This window comes from Lepidochelys kempii, chromosome 6 (genome assembly GCF_965140285.1).
Source record: "Lepidochelys kempii isolate rLepKem1 chromosome 6, rLepKem1.hap1, whole genome shotgun sequence".
Classification (NCBI taxonomy): domain Eukaryota; kingdom Metazoa; phylum Chordata; order Testudines; family Cheloniidae; genus Lepidochelys; species Lepidochelys kempii.
The window spans coordinates 69,806,965-69,826,611 of NC_136385.1; the positions used below are offsets into that span (position 1 = coordinate 69,806,965).

At 39.4% G+C, this 19,647-nt stretch overlaps 2 protein-coding genes across 5 annotated transcripts in view; one reads left to right on the forward strand and one right to left on the reverse strand.

The window, feature by feature from the left end:
* The window catches only part of UBR1 (ubiquitin protein ligase E3 component n-recognin 1), a 149,748-nt gene extending 143,164 nt beyond the window's left edge, over positions 1–6,584 (forward strand). For all 4 annotated transcript variants that reach the window (XM_073348599.2, XM_073348601.2, XM_073348598.2 and 1 more), the window contains exon 47: positions 190–6,584. In XM_073348599.2, coding sequence (XP_073204700.1) covers positions 190–331 — 142 coding nt within the window. In that variant the 3' untranslated portion in view covers positions 332–6,584. The remainder of the gene's footprint in view (positions 1–189) is intronic.
* A 5,073-nt stretch (positions 6,585–11,657) lies between these two features.
* LOC140913014 (photoreceptor outer segment membrane glycoprotein 2) lies at positions 11,658–19,240 on the reverse strand. The gene is made up of 3 exons (XM_073348589.1): positions 18,660–19,240; positions 14,108–14,354; positions 11,658–11,924 (listed from the first exon to the last, which is right to left on the reverse strand). Exons 1-3 carry the CDS (start codon positions 19,238–19,240, stop codon positions 11,658–11,660), a joined length of 1,095 nt encoding a protein of 364 aa, XP_073204690.1.
* Between the last annotated feature and the right edge of the window lie 407 nt (positions 19,241–19,647).

A 19,647-nucleotide genomic window follows, 5' to 3' on the forward strand; every position in this document is an offset into this window, starting at 1 on the left:
TTCCATGGTTATACCATGGGTTGTTAATGTGGGACTGTTAATAGACACTTTGTCAAGTGCAAATAAGTCTAGGCATAGCCATAGACTCAATCAAGAAAGAGAGAAGAAAAGAAAACAAAAGGCCCAAAAATGGGGATATATAATGTTGTAACATGCCTAATGAATGTTCTCATTATTTCTTCCATGAAGAAGAGGCAACCCTCTGCATTTATGTCATGAACGTTACCGGAAACTCCATCTTCTATGGCAGCAACACTGCATCATAGAAGAGATTGCCAGGAGCCAGGAAACCAATCAAATCTTCTTTGGATTCAACTGGCAGCTGCTCTGAGTCCTAGCTTTTAATTAAATCCAGATGACTACAGATGATGTTTTGACAAAGGAAAAGGGGGTGGGGGGTATTACAGAGCCTTATCTAAGGGCTCAGACGTATGACTGATGCATTGAAACAAGAATAATTCTCATTTCATAGGATGTTTGTTTGTTTTGTTTTTGTTTTTTAAAGATAAACCCTATGTGGTGACTGTTGTAGAATATTCAGGGACAGAAATATCTTTTTCCAAAGGTTGTAGGCTCTACTAATTAGATGAGGGTAGCTTCCCACATTCACCTGCCTTCCATATGCACACACCAAAAATCCCAAACTGTCATTTATTGGCACTGGAAATACACCTGGAGGTGTGTTGCTAGGAAAGAACCAAGTAAGAGAAGCTGTTAATATTTCCAGTCATATGGTACAATAGGCATATCAGGGTTGATGTGATGTCTGAAATTGTTTGTCTTGAAATCTAGCTGGAATTTTGTACAACCCGTCCTCGTCCTTACTGTGTGTCTGGGTTCCTAGCCCTGGCTTAGAACTTAAAATGGCCAAGATCTGTGGCATATTTTCAGAGGGAGAAGTGATGCCAGGCCTCTACTAATCCATAGCAACAGGCTCAGCAAGCATTAAGTGTTGCAGCAGAAACTTGCACTGTGCCAGACCCTGGGATTTATTGGAGAGTGCTTTCAAAGGATAATGTTTCCACTAATCCAGTCTTTAAAAGAGGGGCAGAAGGAGTGAATTGTGTGGGGGCGTTTCCATCTTGCTTGGTACATGTAAAATTAAACAATGTGTGCTTATTGCATTGCCAGTACTGCACCTTATATAATGTAGCTTTAGGCTACTAATTCTGGAGACTACCCCAAGGAGTCCAGCACCACACTACTGTGGTAAGGCTGTGATCAGATTTACTATGTTTGTAATAGTACCCAGAAGTCTGTGCAGAGACAAACTCTAGACTGCTGATCTAGTGGTTCTGCACTCTATTTAGCCATCTGTCAGCTACAAAAAACATAAACTGCAGTAAAATGCATTAAAGTTGAATTAAAAAGCAAGACCCTCTAGAAAATAGCATGGCAAGATTATCTATTTAGAATCACTAAACACAGGCATAAATCAATACTTTGTATCTCCATGTTGGAGGGGCTTCCCACTCTTCATTCTTGTGTTATCTGTTTGGCGCCGTCCATAAACTATCTGTTTCTGGAGTCAAGCCAACCAGATGCTCGTTGTAACTTAAAGGAAAAAAATAGTTGTCTGTCTCTTTTTCAGAAACTAATGGCATTCTGTGACTGAACCATTTCTCATTAACTCATTGTTCTGTTTCCCAGATTTTAGCCATAATAATATACGTGAAGGGATCTTGTGATGTGACAGGTAAAAGTTCTAAATATACAAAGTCCCTATAACTATTACTTTTCCAGGCAGTGGCATTTCTGTCTGAAAGGCTGAACTATCCTGAGAATGCATTTTAGATCTGTGTGTTCTGCTTTCCCCTCTTGCTGTTTGTGTGTGTGTATTGTGTGTGGGGGGGTGTTTTGTTTTTTAATGCTTTCTTAAGGCTTAGAAAGGGAGGGCTATAAAGAATTTTGTGACCTGCTGTTTGAGAGCGTGTGTGTGTGTGTGTATATGCGCGCATATATATAAAATACACACACACACACACACACACACACACACACAAAATGTTTGCGTTCTTTTCTTAATGGTGCAGTGACATGCCATGTGGGAGGCAGAATCGCAAATCATGATTTCATGCTTAAGTATAATTTCCTCCTAGTTTCTTGAAGTTCTTAATGAACAGCAGTCGCTACTCCATTTAAAAGTGAAATTCAAATAGGTTGGAATATCAAATCATTATTTTCTAGCATTCAGATAGTCCTTAAAATTTTTGTTCATTTTTCATCTTATTTTCCCCAGACAGTGTAAATAGTTGTCTTCAGTATCTTTTCCTATCTTCCTCTCATTGCAATGAAGAATTCTCTCTTCATTTTGATATTTTCAGGTTTTTAAACTGAAGGTAAATCCCTCTGCAAAGAAACAATGGTTTTGTTCGTCTTGTTTAACCAGCTCCATGGAGATTTGCGTGCAGTGGCCAGTTCAAAGGTTACCAATAATACTGCTTACCAGCCAAAGCACTGTATTGAAATTAGCAAACATGCTTCACGGAGTTTAGCACTGACTTTATAGCTGTGTTCACTTACTGTTTCCCTGTAATTTATCTAGTCATGTATCGGATATTTTCAGTACTCCTGCGCTTTCAATGATGCAAGAAATTTGTACTCATGAAATTCAGCTAACAGACATGAAGCAAGATCACTTTATTTTGTGATGTTGGTAATGAGCAGTTCAAACTGTGCTATACAGAGACAGGAGCTGGTTTGAGCAGGCAAACTCTCTTGCTTAACATTCCCAAATGTCTTTCTGTAGTTGGGAGAGGTAGGAAAATGAGGGCAAAGGAAAAAATGTTGCATCGTTTTCTGTTTGTTTTCACTTTCTATTCTAGCAAATGGGCTCTCAGATCATCACTAATGAGTGTGGTCATTTCTCATTTCATAAATTACTATGCAGTTTGGTTCACTGTGAGTATTATCTGTATTTAGTGATTGCAAGATACCACTGATTTGAATTCCATCCAAGATAAACTGAAGAAGTTATTTGAATAATGCGTATATTGGTATCCTTAATTGCAAAAATGTAAATTTGAAACTTGTATAATGTTCTTGTGCTTTTGAAATAAAATATCTTATATATGTATATTTAAAAGAGGAAATAAAGTAACTTCTCATACATTGTTGGGCTTTTATGGGGAGGCAGTTTAGTATTTTACATTTCTCTTGCAGTGATGCCACCAGTATGGAAGGGGAAGAGGTGGCTAGTAAATAATTGGCAAACAGTACCAGTTACCACTATGGCTGATTAGTACTAGTTAACAGCTAGTTGTACTAACATCATAATTTTTGCTTCATGTTTAGAGAAATGCTTCATTCTGAAACTCTTCCTGTTTTTTAGCATCTAAGCTGCTAAGTCCTTTAGTACTTCTCTCAGTGCAGAGAAAAGGTCTTAATTATACAACTTAATTTTAAACCAGCTATTCATCTTAATGACACTGAGAAACTTGACAATCTAAATCAAAGAAAACCTACTATACTGTCTGCTGTGTATATATAGTAGCTGAATATCCTTAAAGTCATTGTCTTTTGTTTGGTTGGGTAATGTTCAGGTTCACATGAAAAGTGGAAATATTTAAAAAAATAAAAAATAAAAAAACCACCCAGACACAAACATAGCCAGAGAAATGGGAGAACTGGCATTCTGTTTCTTCCGGACTTGAATAGATGCAGCCTTCTGTAGCAATTTTCAGATTAAAGTAAAGCTCTCAAATTGTCTTTTTAACAATACGTGCTACCAGCAGCTAAGCATCACCCCACTCTCACTGCTTTTAATGTTTGCATCAGTCACCATTAAGAAACATAAGAAGATAATTTTGAATTTAACAATGGCCTATGTGATCTTTCCTGATTGGTTGAAAAATTACAAAATTTTTTAGATTCAAGCTGGGAGGTTGGAAGGGAGATGGGTCTGTAAGAATCTTCCTCAAAAATGGTCTGAAGTATATTAAAGGTGGAGAGCTGCTGGTTTAGAAAAAGCATGGCTGCATTTCTTACAGAATAAAAAATTCTTACATATTTCACGTATCTTGGGATACAGCTTGTAAAATTCCAGCTACAAGGGCTTAGCCAGCACACACTTTGATTTAGTGGTTGAAGTCTCTACTTTATACTCTGGACTTCAAGATTTCTGGACTTTATGGAGTATAATTATAACAGTCTCTTCTTTGAGGTATAGGATGAAAACCTAAATGAGTCATCCAACTCTCCTAACTGATTATTTGCCTAGTTCATATTTATAGTCTTCTTCAGAGAAAGTATTGGTCTTATTCTTCCATTCAGTCTCCTAATTGTGTTGCATGGTCGGTTTGATCTCTTTTAACTGTATTTTGCTGTTATACAAAATGTAATTTTTGAATACAGAAAATATAAATTACCCTCCAGGGCAGGCTGCTACACTCCTTTTCTGTGGTTAGCTATATCCCTTCGAAAGTCACGTTTTAGGGTGCCTGGGCTGGTAGAACAGTGAGGAAATACAACCCTGAGGAAGGGGGGTTAAGTTGGGAGTGCCTTGGTACATGATGTGATGAGGCAAGATGGAAAAGTGTTAAAAGAGGCGTGAATTAGGGCTGAGATTGGTATTTAGTTGCATTGATTTTGCATCTCTCAAGAGATTGGGGTGTCAAGGATTCAGAATTCAAGGTTTCAGTATGTGTTGTTTTATACCAGGTTGGTGATCAATATGGCTTCTACCAAGCTTAATTTGAGGAGGAGGCTTCAGACTTTGCACTTGGGTGGATGATACTGCATGGCATGCTGTGATGCAGCTGGTGCTGACTGGGCATTTGATGCAATATGAGCCATAATGGGATCAGCATTGAGGGGCTGTGTCAATGCTACAGAACAGGATGTCTCTGTCCTCTAAAATGCATAAAATATACTGTATTGATATTGTGTGAGTCCTGGGATAAGGTGAGAATGGGTCTAGTTTTCGTGAATAGTTCACCCCAATGCATTGTAGAATTGCTGCTTGAACTAATGTCTGAAGTAGGAGTCTTGCGAGTTCTTATCCCAGAGTTCTTTCTGCAAGTCATGTTTCTCATTGGTGGTGACAATGAAATTAAAATGTCTTAATCAGCTATCAAAATGACCTAGGCATATGTATTTCCCTAATTCAGTGCCATGTAGAAGCCATGGTTCTGCACTGATGGGTGTGTCTGCACAGGAATAAGAGTCCACCTGTGTGGATTGGAATAAAGGATTATCCATCTAAGTGATCCAGGGCCACCTTACAGCTGAAGACTCCACCTGTACTCAAGTACCCTTTACCTTTTATCTTCCATCACTGGATGAAAAATACCTTCATATGTGAAACTTAAAACATTGCCCTGGATGTATTTTTATATAAAGCAAATGTGTATTAGTAACAAGTTGCTGCAAGCTTTTGAACTTTGAATGTTTCATTTGTCTTGAGGCAATGTATTATAGTAAACAAAATTTTAAAATTTTAAAAAATTAAGAGATGTTGCTAGATCCTAAAGAACAAATTGGTTAAAAACTTTGTTCCTCATACCCTCTAATAAAGAACTACAACAAAAATGTCCTTTCCAACTAAATACATTGTATTTTATATCCAGGAGGTATATTCACATTTTTAAAAAAAATTGTTAATCATGTAAGTATTTTTCTTCCATTTCATTATGAACCCAGAGCAAGTTTGAAGATGGATTTTTATTACAGCATCCTCAGTGATGACCAGAAACCTTTAAATGGCTAAAGATCATCATCTTGCAGCTTATTAGGGAACTGCTGTAATTCTTTCATCAGAAGTTGAATATTAAATCACTGCTTTTGTTTTTAACTCTATTAAGAACGGCACAGATTGGGGTCTTTTTGAGGCAGAATTGAGTTCCTAACCCAAGAAGTTTCAAGTATTTAATGCAGAAATGTATTGTCCTTGTTAATTCTGATTGGATTAAGCATTGATGACAAATAGGATAAGTCCCCTGCAAATCGTATTTATTTTTGTACCTGAGCAGATGCCATGGTTTACAGACTTGGCTTGCTAATGCTTTGTGTCTTTGTAAATTAATGAGAATTAGGGAGAGGGTCTGTGCTGCTAATTTAGTTTGTTTTCCTTGGTACAGTAGTTATGATATTAAAAACTCTGGGAGAGCCAAAACTACTTTGCCAGCAGGTTGCAACACAGTAGGTTAGATCTGTGGGATATGACAGGTTCACTGTCTAGCAAATCTAATAAAGAGAAAACAAATAATACATCGTGAGGTTCATGAAATTAATCTTCAAAGTAATGAAAATGTTCATTAAAAAGGTATATCTTTGTCAATACGTGGTTGAGGTTTTCAAATTAGTGCTGGAGATTCATCGTAAAGTCTTCAGGGCAGGGTCCATCTTTTCATAATACATACGTACAGTGCCTAGCTATACATGTATCTTAATCCCTGACTGGGGGCTGTCAGTGTCACCGCTGTACAATAATGAATAATTTCTGCAGCCCAGCATCTCCCATAGTTCTGGACTCCTGGACTGCTCTTCTCTTTCTAGCTTCATGGAGGTGAATCAGTGTTTTGGCACTCCACGCTCTGGCCACACATCCTCTGTTCCTGCTTGCCACCAGATACTCTGCCTTTGCAGCAGCAGACAGTGGCAGTTTCTGTTGCTCCCACCCTGACTCTTCTACTTTTAGGGGGGGTTTTCTGCTCAGTTTTTGGGCAGTGGGGAGCAGCATTCTCTTTCTTCAACATTATTCCTCCTCCCTGGGTCAGTTAACTCCTCCAGAGAGATTAAGACACTGCTTTCATCTAGGATAGTATCAACATTAAAAGCATACTTTTTATCTAGTCCAGATTCTGGACGACCCCAATGCAAAACCTGGAATTCTGACCATTCTGGACATCCTCCACGAAGGCACAGACAGAGATTTTCAGCACAGTACAGTTGCATGTCAGCTATCTGCTCTTAGTAGTGTGCTATTTGCAAGATCCTGAGGCTCCTTGGAAGACAATCCACAGATAGCCAGATTCTGTCGAGCAGTTTGATTAGCGAGACCAGTGGTCAGACCACCGTTTCTGCTGATTTTGAAAACCTGACAGGCCATCCCTTTGAACCTTTGACTTCAGTGTCAGCCTTTTATTTATCCATTAAGACTTGTTTCTTAGTAGCTGTCATGTCTATTATGTGAGTGTTGGAGCTGGCAGCCTTCTCTAAGTAGGATCCTTACTTTGTGTTTCATGAAGACAAGGTGGTGCTAAGGACACCAGAATTCTTAGATTTTCAAAGCTCTTCTGTTATTTATCTCGAATACAGAAACCATTAGAAAATCAGCCTCTCTATTCGTGTCCTTCCACTCAAAATGGCAGGGACTTAGCGTTTCCAAGTCCCCCATATTTAGGTGGATTAGACTATGTATTGTGGAAGCCTACAAACCATCTGACGTTCCTGTCTCAGAAGGGATCAAGGTGAACTCCACAAGATCCTTAACCTCATGGGCGGAGCATGCAAGTGCATCCACTTTGGAAATCTGCAAAGTGGCCACTTGGCCTACAGCTAAGCCGTTCAATGTGGACTTTCTATCTTCTGCAGAATACTTCTTTGGCAGGAAGATGCTGCAGTCAGTGGCCCAGAAATAATATGGACTTTTTAAACAAATACATAAAAAAGCGGTGGTACTTTTGTACCAAACTCTTGTTTCATAATCCTCCCTACATATGATCATTGCTTGCTACTTTCCAGACATCCAGAACTGTTGGAGACACTGGGCTGCAGAACAGAAAACTTCTTACCGAAAATTTCCTTTTTGCAAGCAGCGTCTCCCACAATTCTACCCACCCTAAATGGCGGCTGAGCTACAGGTCAGATACAGTAGAACCTCGGAGTTATGAACATCAGAGTTACAAACTGACCAGTCCACCACACACCTCATTTGGAATCAGAAGTACATAGTCACGCAGCAGCAGAGACACCCCTTCTCCCCCCCCCCCCCCAAGTCAAATACAACACAGTACTGTTTGTTTATTTTTAAGTAGTTTACATTTAAAGGAAAGTTTGTTGTTGTTTTTTTTTTAAATTGACAAAGTAACAAAACTGTTTCTGTGTTTGTTTCATTTACATTAAGATGGTTAAAAGCAACGTTTTATTCTGCATAGTAAAATTTCAAAGCAGTATTAAGTCAATGTTCAGTTGTAAACTTTTGAAACAACAACCAAAATGTTTTGTTCAGTTAGAAACATTTCAGAGTTACAAATAAACTCCATTCCCAAGGTGTTCGTAACTCTGAGGTTCTACTGTATTCTTGGTCTAGTGTAGGTATTTCATTGTCTCTGGAATATTTGTTAATAATATGCATGTTTTACATCTTGGGAATAACTTGGATGATGGCAAGGAGAAGCAGAGGGGACGTGGCCAGAGAGTACAGTGCCAAAATGTGATCCACATTGGGAGAGCAGCCCAGATGCCCAGAATTGTGGGGTTAGACTGCTTGCATAAAATAAATGACCAGTAAGAAGTTTTCCAATCTTTACCAGTAGTGATCAAACGTATTGCCACGTGGCTGTTCATGAACGGATCTCTGTGAAATGTGTACTGATCCTCAATTCCATACCCAGGTGTTCACATCACAAAACCATTCTCACACCTGGTGCCATTGTTGGTGTCATAATCAAAGAGATGAAGGATTAAACCATGAAGTATTAACTAGACTTTCCTCCCAGAGCAGGTCCTGCTAGTGTAAGGCTAAACCACAGTGTCCTCACTGGAGGATGTTTGCACTATGCTCACACTATGCCTCTGTAGATAGAGGACAGAATAAAGTAAAAGTGTGGTGTGACTATGTAAAATGGTACCTTTATGCTAAACAATCTTCTCCTTACATGTAATGAGTCATATATTTGCTGGCTTTAGTAACCAAAATTTGATGATTCTTTACTCCTGCTAGCCTTGTAGAGCCAAAAACAGAGAGATATGTGGATGCAATTCCTCCTCCTGAATCAATAAAATTCTTTACTTTATTCCAATCTTTTGTGTAAACTCACTGAAGGCAGTGGAACTATACAGGTGTTACTGAAGACATAATTTGAAAACAATGGGGCTGAGCAAGTGATAGCATCCAAAGGTCTAGGTCCCCATTGTGCTCAGTGCTGTATAAAAACAGAAAAGAGACCATCCCTGCCTTGTGTTTTAGATTATTTCCCCCAGATTTAATATATTTTTTTAATATTTATATTTTCCCAAACTGAATCTTAATTTCTTTATCCTCAAGGGTATGCACTGTTTGTCCTAAGTTAGTAACAGTTAAGTAAGCCATTGCCCAGAAAGGCTAGACTAATATCTCTATTGTTAAAGCTGTTTTAATGAGGAAAAACTACAATTTTTTCACTGAACCAAATGGCAAATTTCACAGGGATCCATTTAAATTTCACAACACATTTTAATGGTCAGTGTACAATGATGCCTTTTATAAAGTGATAAATTGTTTCCGTACGCACCTAAAGAAAAAGAATATTTTCTATGCTTTTAGCTTGTTGGGTTTTACTTTGAAAAATTCCAGGAATCAAAAACTAGTTCAAGTATAATCTGTTTAAAACAAACTTTATTCAAATCAATTTAAACAAACATCCAGGAGTTTGTATTGTAATAAGGTTTTTGTTCAATTAAGATAATTTAGCTACAGCATGCTGTCTAGATGCAAATGATCTGGTTTTATGCCTCTACATTTCTCATTAAGCAATGCATTCTAATCAGAAAAGGAATTTTCAGCACTTGCACTGAGGATTGGCACACAGACAATCAACTGCAATGTTTGCCAGTTCTGGGAAACATTATGTGGTGGCCTACTAAAGGTGAATTATATTTTCACTCCAACGGAGCTGATTTCTTGAATTTCTCAAATGTAGATCCCAAGTAAGTAATTGTTACAGTAAATGAAAAACTGGCAGAGAATTTGAATGCCACCTTTTCTCCAGAGATTTTGTTTTTAACTGCAAATGCTCATTTTAATGTTTTTCATTATTTTATTTTCATAGTCATCACTCATTTAGTTTAGCACAAACTGTGGACATTGTAACTTGAATGTCATGTTTTCAGAAAGGATGCACTGATGTAAATTGCTATGAACAATTATTCTAGGGATCCTCAGATCTTTGGAGTCAAGGATTAATCATGGCTATGTATAGTTTCTCACTGATGAAGGAGAATGGTTTTAACTAAGGCCCCAATTCAGCAAAGTACATAAACCCATACCTATCCTTTAAAGCATTTGAGTAGTCCAATTTGAAATCTATAGACATGTGCCTAAGTATCTTGCTGTCTGAGAGCCTAAATTACCCATAAGATGCATCTTATCTACAGTACATCCTTGTTTAGTCTGTTATAGGAAACATTGAATAAGTTTGGATAATCAAGGGAATTGTTTCACTGTAACTATTGTACAATATAACAATGGGATGCATGGCTCTGTTTTGGCAGCAGGGAGATACAGAAAATTGTTTCTTTATTGTATTTGGTTATTTAAATGAAATGTATGAGGTGCCCAAAGACAAATTCCAACAAATAAGTTAACAAAAAAAGTATGAAGTAAAAATGTTTTATTTGGCCTGTTCTGTATCTTTAGCTACATATTAATCAGCTTAGTGTGTGATGTGTACAATATATTGTCATGCTATTGATGAACCTCACACCAACATTCAAAGGACTAGGCTGGTCGTCTAGGAAAGTGACAGAATGGGAAAGAGAGTGCCATTCTGTCTTCACTGGGCCTAAATAATCTCCAATATTTCACCTCCCGAATCTGTAGCAGTTATTTGGACAGAGTAGGGGATGTTTGGGGGGTTGGAGGCAGGAAGAAGGGATTATATCTTATTCTATAATACATCTGTTTATGAGAAGTGCTGTTTGCTTTCTGTTAGTGTGTTTTGTTTGTTGGTACAACTCTAATTTCAACATTTTAATATTCTTAGCATTAAGCTTCCAGTTTATTTCCTGTATAAAATTTCATCGAATGGGATTTCTTCTTGCAACTTCCATTGACTTTTGAAAGACTAAAGTGTGAGAAAGAACAGTCATAGTTGAAGACAGATTTCAGGGTTTTTAAAAAAAAGTTATGTAAAATTAACTTGCATTTTCTTACTCTACCATTTCAACTTGATTGCAGTTGGCTAATAAATTTCCTTTGAAGCTCAGTAATATGCTGGGAATTTGTCCAAATTTAGCAGGGTCACTTGGATTTTATTGTAGCAGCACTTTCATTTGATGATAGTTTGTCATTTCTTAAAGAACTTTATAATTCAAATGTAGAAAGACTGAAATAGTAGCTCCTTCATAGGTGTCCATTCTGACTCTCCTCTGCTATATAGTCTTCGCTCTGATTTTCATGTTTTTCAGACCACGTGAGGAATATGTGGGGCAGGGTATGCAGTGAGAGATGGGGAAAAACTCTATTAATCCATGCCATATCATTTTATGCAGTATTAAAAAGCAGGGCTTTCACAAGAGTGAGTAAAGAAGCCAGAAGGACAGGAACTCTGGCGTACAGAAGCTATATCCAGCCCAAGGAGTCTCAGCTTTTGGACTTGCCGCCACCACGCTGTGATTTGTCCAATTACCCAGTTAGTGTTCCCATTTTGTCCCCACCAGTGAAAAATCTGGTAACTTCAGGATTGCAGTTAAGGTATCAAACCATATTTACGTCTTCAGTAAAGCATCTGTCATGTCTAGCTAGCTTTGGGGATGGATTTTGATGGAACATTGTCTGGACCATAGTTTGCAGTTTGAACATCCATATTGGGATCATTCGTCTCTGAGACAGTAGAGATCTGATTGGCTTTGCCAAGGTTCTTAATGATGCTGAAGTTGTATTTGGCAGTTTCTACAAAGCTGTTCTCCAGTAACCAGCCATCTGACTCACACTCTGGATCACCCAATAGGAGAACATTCTTCATTGCCGTTTGCAGGTAACGGACCCCAATAAGTACAGAGATCTGTAAGAAAAGGATAATAGTTAACTATGGAGTGCATATTACAGCCTGAATTCCACTGGTGACAACTGGCTGTGTCCTTTAGACATTAGTGTGATTATTAGTATTGGGTAGAACTGCTTAGATCCAGTAACAGATCTAACAAGTCTCCTGAAAGTGTTAGAGAGAATACCACCATAGAGAGTTTTATTAAACCCCTGTACTTTAGTTAGAATTCTCACTACAGCAAAGGATAGGACAGAATTTCTTTTGAGTACTTCAGCCTGAAGTGCTACCATTACTTACTGGCACCATTAGGCATGAGGGGTGAAATCCTGGACCAAATGAAGTAAATGCAGTGAGTGGGGCGTGGGCAGTTAGACCTAGTGGTTGCGGCTGAGTCACGCCTAGTGGAAGGCAGGGGAGCAGGGACCTGGAATATAGCAGGAACTGGGAGTGAACAGGAGTCTGGGATAGGAAGACCGGAACCAGGAGCAGGTGGGGAAACAGGAACTGGGATCAGGCAGAAATGCAGGGCTCAGGAGTCAGGTAAGCAGGAGGGGTCCATAGTAGCAGCCAGCCAGGGATTCCTCTAGTTAAGTGGTTCTCAACCAATTTACCATTGTGGGCCTTAGGAGGAAGAGGTGGGGCCTCAGGTGTCTGGTTTCCAGCAATTAAAAAGGTGGTAATCCTAAGATTAGGCTGCAAACAGATTGCAGGTTGAGAACCACTCCTGACCACTTCCTGTTGTTACTTCCTGGTTTATATAGAGTCCCTCAGCCAGTTGGGGGGCTGGATACTCCCCCTCTCAGGAGCTTTGGGGGCAGGGCCCTCTATCAGCTAATGCTTCACTGGATCTTTCCGTAGTTACTCTTATGAGCCACTGGGAGGCAGTTGTGGACTGGACCATACCTGGAGACCCATGGGCCTGGGTTTGAGGCCTGTGATTCCTCTCAGTAAATGGGAATTTTGTCAGTCGCATCCATGGAGACCCAGTTTTATTCAATGAGCTTTCATCATTCAGGATTCAGTCATGTACCTACATTTCAATGCAGGAATTGAAAGGAGATAGCCTACAGCGTAGGCTAAAGTCTAATCTTAGGGGAAAAAGCTTCCCACCCCCATAGATCAATGACAACCTGGAGGGTAGTTTTCCTAGTGGATTCCAGAGACTGAATTTTTCAAAGTTTCCAAAGGTACATTGGAATGAGGTGGTGGCTGTTTAAAAGGCAAATGAGTGCTGGTTTGGCAGGAAGAGCAGTACTGATGATTTCTGGCACCTTTAAAATGCATAGTGAAATTTTCAGTGGCAGATCCTTCCCCAGAACATAAATACATATTGCATGAATGTATTTTAGTGAAGATGCAAGAATCTGTCTGATCTGAAAATTGTTTCTGTATAATGTTTTAAAACAAAATGTTTAATGCTTATAAAGTTACAATCAGAAATATCAAAGTACTGTTAAAGAGGGATGAAAACTGCTTTTTAATCTCTGCCATTGGGCTCCTTTGAATGTGGATCAAAGCTTCAGTCAGTTTTCTCTGCAGCCCACAACAGCATGAATGCATTTTTGCAGATGCAAACAGTTTGTCTACATGGCTATTTTGGTTGCAGATCTGGAGGCTGCAGCTGAACATGTGTTCCATAATGGTATTTTCTAGCTGTATGATAACCCCCAGCAGGGCACTGTGAGATACTGATATTAATCCAAAGTTTGATTCATAGATAAAATTAACAGTTTATTTTAGTCTCCCTCTCTTTCCTCAGATTCCTTCTTAAAATTCACTTTTTCAAGCCATTTTTTCTCTTTTTTTCCCATCTGTAATACTTACACCTTCCTCACCTAATCTGCTATCCAGTGTCTTGTCCTGTTTGTCTCAGATTGTAAACTCTTCAGGGCAAGGAATGTCTTAATCTGTTTATACATTTACAGCGCTATATACATGATTTCTTGTAGTTATAATTTTCAGGGAGATTTGCTTATCCTTTTATGGACTTTGAGAAAACTGCCTGTACTCAAGAAAGTGTTTCTGGAATTGTATTGGAGACATTAGCTGACCAAGTCACTGGATGATTGCAGATGTGCCTCTTGCACATTACACTCTAGTCATTCCCATTCCTATTTCCAGAGGTCAGGCAGCCTGGAAGTGTTCACCTCCCAGTTCCGATATAGGAATCTCTCACAAACCACCACCTCAATCCTTACCTCAAACAACCAGACGATGAGCACAGTAAGCCCAATTGACCTCATGATACCAGTGTAGTAATCCAGCAGGGCCTGCTTGCATCCCTTCATCCAGATATTGAGCTCCTCCATCAGAAAATCATAATTATAGTGAGCGGTGTTATTTGTAAGCTGGTATTGGATACAAGGCCGTGGTGAATTTGGATTGCAGCAGCTGAAGGGCACTCCATCCACCAAGAACTTCCCATCAACATTACTTTTCAGACGGCTGCAACAAGATGGAAAGTAAAGGTATTATAGAGCTGGTAGTAGCAGCAGTTGATACATTGGCAATTTCTGCTGCTGTTGTTTAGAAGCTACGTCCTAACTGTGGATAGCTGCAGACCTTTCAAAGGTGGAATAGGGAGAATGAGAATACATTTCCCCAATATGCCAGGCTGTTCAATGTGGAAAGGAAAAATTTCTGCTAAAGTGTTTCCTCAAATGTAGTATCAGTTCTATGTTAATTATGACCTCTGATGAGGGGCTGTGTCCTGCATTTGCAGGGAGTGGATTCAGTGATGATATGGAGAATCTTTCTAGACACCTGCACTGAGAATATTAAAAAAGCAAAAACTATAATTTGGTTTTCTTGGTGCAATTCTAGTGCAGGACAGAGCATTATAATGCTGTGTTTTGCTAGCATCTCTGCTTCTCTAGTGTTTTTTGTAACACAAAAATGTCTACAAAACGTCAGCCAATACAGGAACAAATGTGAGCCACAGTAACCATGAGAGATTGCTTATTGACTGTTGAACATTGTATCCATCTGACATGGCTGGAATGACATGTATTCCCTGACCATTTACTATACATGAACGTCCCCTCTCTTTATTTTGCTAGTGGTCCTGTTAGAAATACTGAATAAGGATTTCTAACAGGACCACTAGCAAAATAAAGAGAGGGGACGTTCATGTATACAGCTATAAAGTTACTTGTTTAACATCCTGTCAAAATTTTATCCCTCAGTGAGCTACCACCAAATCTCAGGGAGGTTACCTGCTTTATCAGCTACAGGAATAAGGTAAGCATGAACTCCTCTGTCTTGTAGAGTCTCTACCTTAATTTTGCTGCTCTGATTCTCTGAGCTATTCTACTCCTGCTAATGGCAGCAGAATGAATCGGAGATAAAAGAACCTCATCAGTCAAGTGCCTGAAAGTGCATAGAGTATAACTAGTGTAAGTGTCAGAACAACAAATTGTCAGGAGAACAGGAAGGTGAACCAAAGAGACACGGAACTGAGGCCAGGAAAGAAACTGTAGTGGAGGGGAAAGGAGAGGGTGGGCAGATCAAATGGGGAAGTAAAAAATTCCTACCTTGGCCTGTAGTTCCCCTTTACTCATGATCCATACTCCCAATGTCCCCCGCCCCAACTCTAAAATGACAGAATAATGGCCCCTGTATGTCAATGACATGACTCCATTAGCTACATGGTGATTGTTAAAACTCACTCATTTTCTGGGGCCCTAAGCATTCTTTTATTCCCAGCCATTTTTTTTTTCATTTCCTTGTTGCTCACTCCAAGTAGCTGTGGTGAGAAGGGTACTCTATTTCTAATATCTGTAACAGAAGGTTCAAAAATCTTATGGGTGTCTCCCCATTGCCATAGTATTTCCCTCAGTGATGGCAAATAGCAAATTCTGACAGTTAATGTTGGAATTTGCTACTGCTGTACCAGTGGCAGAAATGTTATGGGTAAGAAGACTGGGCAACGTGGGGAGATGCTCATTAGAATTTACTACCTTAATTTAGTGTAATCAAATTACAGGGGTTCTTGCAGCAGGCATTTTTATGGTGAACAAAAACAGGTAACCCTGTTTACTTTTACACTCCAAGGATGTGCTTGTAACTAACCAAAGCAATCACATGATCTTGTTGATAGCACCTTTGTCCCCCTTCTACAACTTCCAGCGTTTGTTACCATTTCTTATCCTAGTGTGGTTTAATGTAGATTGGAGGCTCTACAGAGCAGGGACATTGTTTCATTTATCTAAACGGTGCACCATGTGCATTAATGGTGCCGTATAAGCAAATATTTTCTTGATGAGATGTGACACAGAACAGCATTTTTTCTGCAGGACTGACAGGAATGAAAAAGCAATTCATTTTACTTTTATGTCCAAAGGTCAGCTGATATTGTTGGGAGCGCCTATGGAGAGCCAATCTGCTGAGTATAACAGTTATATCACTTTTCAAAGTAGAACCATGCTTTAAAACACCTCTTCAATCAATCTGCCCTCTCTTGTCAATACTTCCCCCACACTCCTTCTCCTACGCAGTTATCCTAAGCCTTATTTTATTTACATGGTAAACAGCTCTGGGCAGGAAAGATGTCTTATCTATGTGTAACACCGTGAGACCCTGGTCATCGGCGGGCAAAATCTAACCTAGGACCTCTGGAGCTTTGTGCATGAGCCTCGACTGTATGAGCTAAAAGCCATATGGCTTGTAGTTAAGGCTACAGAGCAGACTCATTAATCTCTCTCTAAGTCGTCTCGGTGCCACTAGATGGGACAGAATACCACACGCAGGTGTGTGCTTTACATATGCTCTCTGAAGACCTTGGTAAACCTCCAGCACTATGTAAATGCTTAGTAGTAATAACTGCAATTTCAATTTCCAAGCTTTATACAAACTGGATCTTTGGTTTCACATCACCTGGGTTCATGCCCACTGAATCTTGAGTTCAAACATAGCCAAAAACTCACTCCAATCCAATTGAAGTGTATTGTTTTCCTTAGCTTCATGTTGAAATGATCAAAAGTTGTGTGTTTTGAGTAGCTTTGACATCAACCCACCAATCAGTCCAGACTTGCTCAGATCTTGGGCTGAGGTTTTCCTGAAAGGTTTTCAAATCTTTTGACAAGCCTGGCCCACATTCTGAGCTTGATATGAAAGCTGAAATGAGGCAGGTTTCAATAACATTTGCACAGCCTTGGCTAACCTTTCTTAGCTCTTTCATCAGAGTCCTGCTCTCTCCCCACCAACCATGCGGGTATCTCACAACACATTTTTCTCTTCATGCTGCTTGTGTATTAAAGAAAAACTGCAAATAATGTTGATTTGCTTGATACAGTGAAAAGCATAACTTGTTTATTTCTTTGAAGAGTCATATATAAAATAATTAAATATACATAATAAAGCAGGAAGCAGCCAAAGTAACAGTTTGATGACTTGTAAGAAGACAGGAAGACGAGAAAAGCAGATTTTCCCCCCCGGGTTCTTATGCAGACTTTCTAGACTTCTGGAAAATGAAATGGGGAGGGGAAAAGATAAAACTTCCTGTGTCTAGCTGCAGCTCTGATCTTTCTGTCTTGATACATGTCTTCAAACTTCGTTTCCTGTTGGAATTATCATTAATGTGGTTAGCTCTCAGAGGTTACACCGCTACACAAATCTCCTTAGTGAAGATTTTTTAAAACCTTTTCAAGAATTATCACACACTACTTTGTCAGGTGCTTCTTTAACATTCTGATTGTTACTTTTTATGTTATCTAAGAAAGAATTACTGTGGTCTTCTTAGTGCACCACTTCACTCCATGATTTTCATGGGAAACTAGCACCAACACATACAACTTTTCTCCTGAGTTTCCCTCCGTCCCCCATCTTTTTATGTAATGTATATGGCGTGTGCAATGTCATTAACTCTCCAGAGTGGAAGCGCAATGAGCCTTGAACTTAGATTTGTGGAGTCGTGTATGTGAAGGAAGAGCTTTCAATTTTTTTAAAATGCAATTAAAGATGACCAGACAATGTGGTGGCAGCACAATCAATGGTTTTCCTTCACTTCCAGAAAACTCACGAGCAGACTGCTCCAGGTAGCTGACTTGCCACCTGACAGAGGGAGTGAACATTTCAGTGCATTGTGTAATATACCCCAAAGTTGTTTTTTTTTAAAGGCAACTTTTTAATCATCCACATAGTTAACACATTTTGTTGTTAGAATGATCATTCCAGATTTGACTCTACAGCTCTTATTCAAAGACAGACATCCAGGGGACTTGGGGCTTGTTTCTGCTCCCTTTATAAATCCATCAAAACTCTCAGTGAGCAAGATAGTGCCCTTAAGTGCTACCACACTAAGCTTATGTTCATCCTTGTTCTTAGGGTGACCATGTGGCCGAATCAAAGTGCTATTACTGTCATTGTCTACTTGGCTGATACCATCAGATGCATTACGCAGACTCTGCATGTGTTATGTTACATCTCTGTGCTGATCTGATCACAGAAGTACTTCATTTCCTTGAGATGGACACACCACCAGAATTGATCAATGTGATCTTTGGAAGAATTCTTCTTTCCCTCACTCCCAAAATGTCCTAACCCTAACTACTGGAGTTTGATCTTCAAATGCAGGTGCAACAACCAGCTTTGCCCTGCTTTCCCCACCCTTCAGTGCTTATCCTCGCATATTGCTTGTCTAATATGCCTCTACCTTTTGCTCAATGCAAATTCTTTTTGACTGGGGTTTTTGGGGGTGGGGGTAAGATTTGTTCCTTCTCTAACTTTCTATCATGACCAATGAATACTTACTTCAAAACCTCTTTGGAGGCCATATTCAGATAACGAACAGATATCCACTGAATTTCAAACCAGTCTCTGAAACCATTGTTTCCACAGCACTGGAAGCCAATTTGTAATAGGTCTATGGTTTTCTTTAAGAAGCACCGTCCAGGGATGTCTGTGTCCTTGTAGAATTTAATAGCATCTCTCAATCCCAGATAAAGAGACTCCTCCAACTCATTCCTCATGGTGTAGCACATGACAGCACCCACCAGGATGCAGAAGGTGAAGCAGAAGGTGCACACAATGTAAGGGAGCATGACTAGCCTCCATCGGGAGAACTTGTTGGTGTCCGAACAGTCATAGCAGATTTTGCCACCAAGGAAGTTGATGATGCAAGCTATGACCCCTACTGAGATGAGCATGTTGGGGACAGAGTTAATCTCCCCTTTTGCCATTACCTCACTGCGCTTCTTGATCTCTATTTTCAGAAAGAGACCCAAGCTGAAGAGAATGACACCAGTTGCTACAGAAACCCAGTTGAGGATCCACAGGATCTGAGCCAATTTGTCTCTCTTAGTTTTTGTGAATTTTACTTTTAGGACAGCCATGGTCAGATCAGCGTTGGAAAAAGAAGCGTAGGTTGGGGAAGCTCATAAGCAGATTAATAGCAAGTATCTAGAGTGACGAAGGCATGCTGTAGAACCCTGTGAAGGAAAGGAAGAAAGATTACTGTCTGTCATTTATTGTATATTTATATAATATGTGCAGGGAACTTCCTATACACTCTGAAGCTCTATTGGAGATCTGCCAGGAGCACCCCACCTCCTGCTTGAATTTCCTCCAGGAAGGTGGAATTTAGAAAGATATAATTCTAGGGAGAGATTGGAAACACTTAAAACAAAAATAAAAAAATAAAAAAGCACTCCAACCAAACAAAAAACACAGTATACCAACAAGGGTGGCTTTAAGATTTTCACTATGGGAGAGTGCTCCCTTAATGTAGTGAAAATATTAT

Excerpts from the sequence above, each read along its gene's own strand:
- LOC140913014 (XM_073348589.1), bottom strand. The coding sequence starts at position 19,240 with ATGGCTGTCCTAAAAGTAAAATTCACAAAAACTAAGAGAGACAAATTG. Across the intron at positions 14,355-18,659 it reads GCCTCCAAAGAGGTTTTGAA|CCGTCTGAAAAGTAATGTTG; the intron begins GTAAGTATTCAT and ends ATCTTGTTGCAG. Across the intron at positions 11,925-14,107 it reads TCATCGTCTGGTTGTTTGAG|ATCTCTGTACTTATTGGGGT; the intron begins GTAAGGATTGAG and ends CTTTTCTTACAG.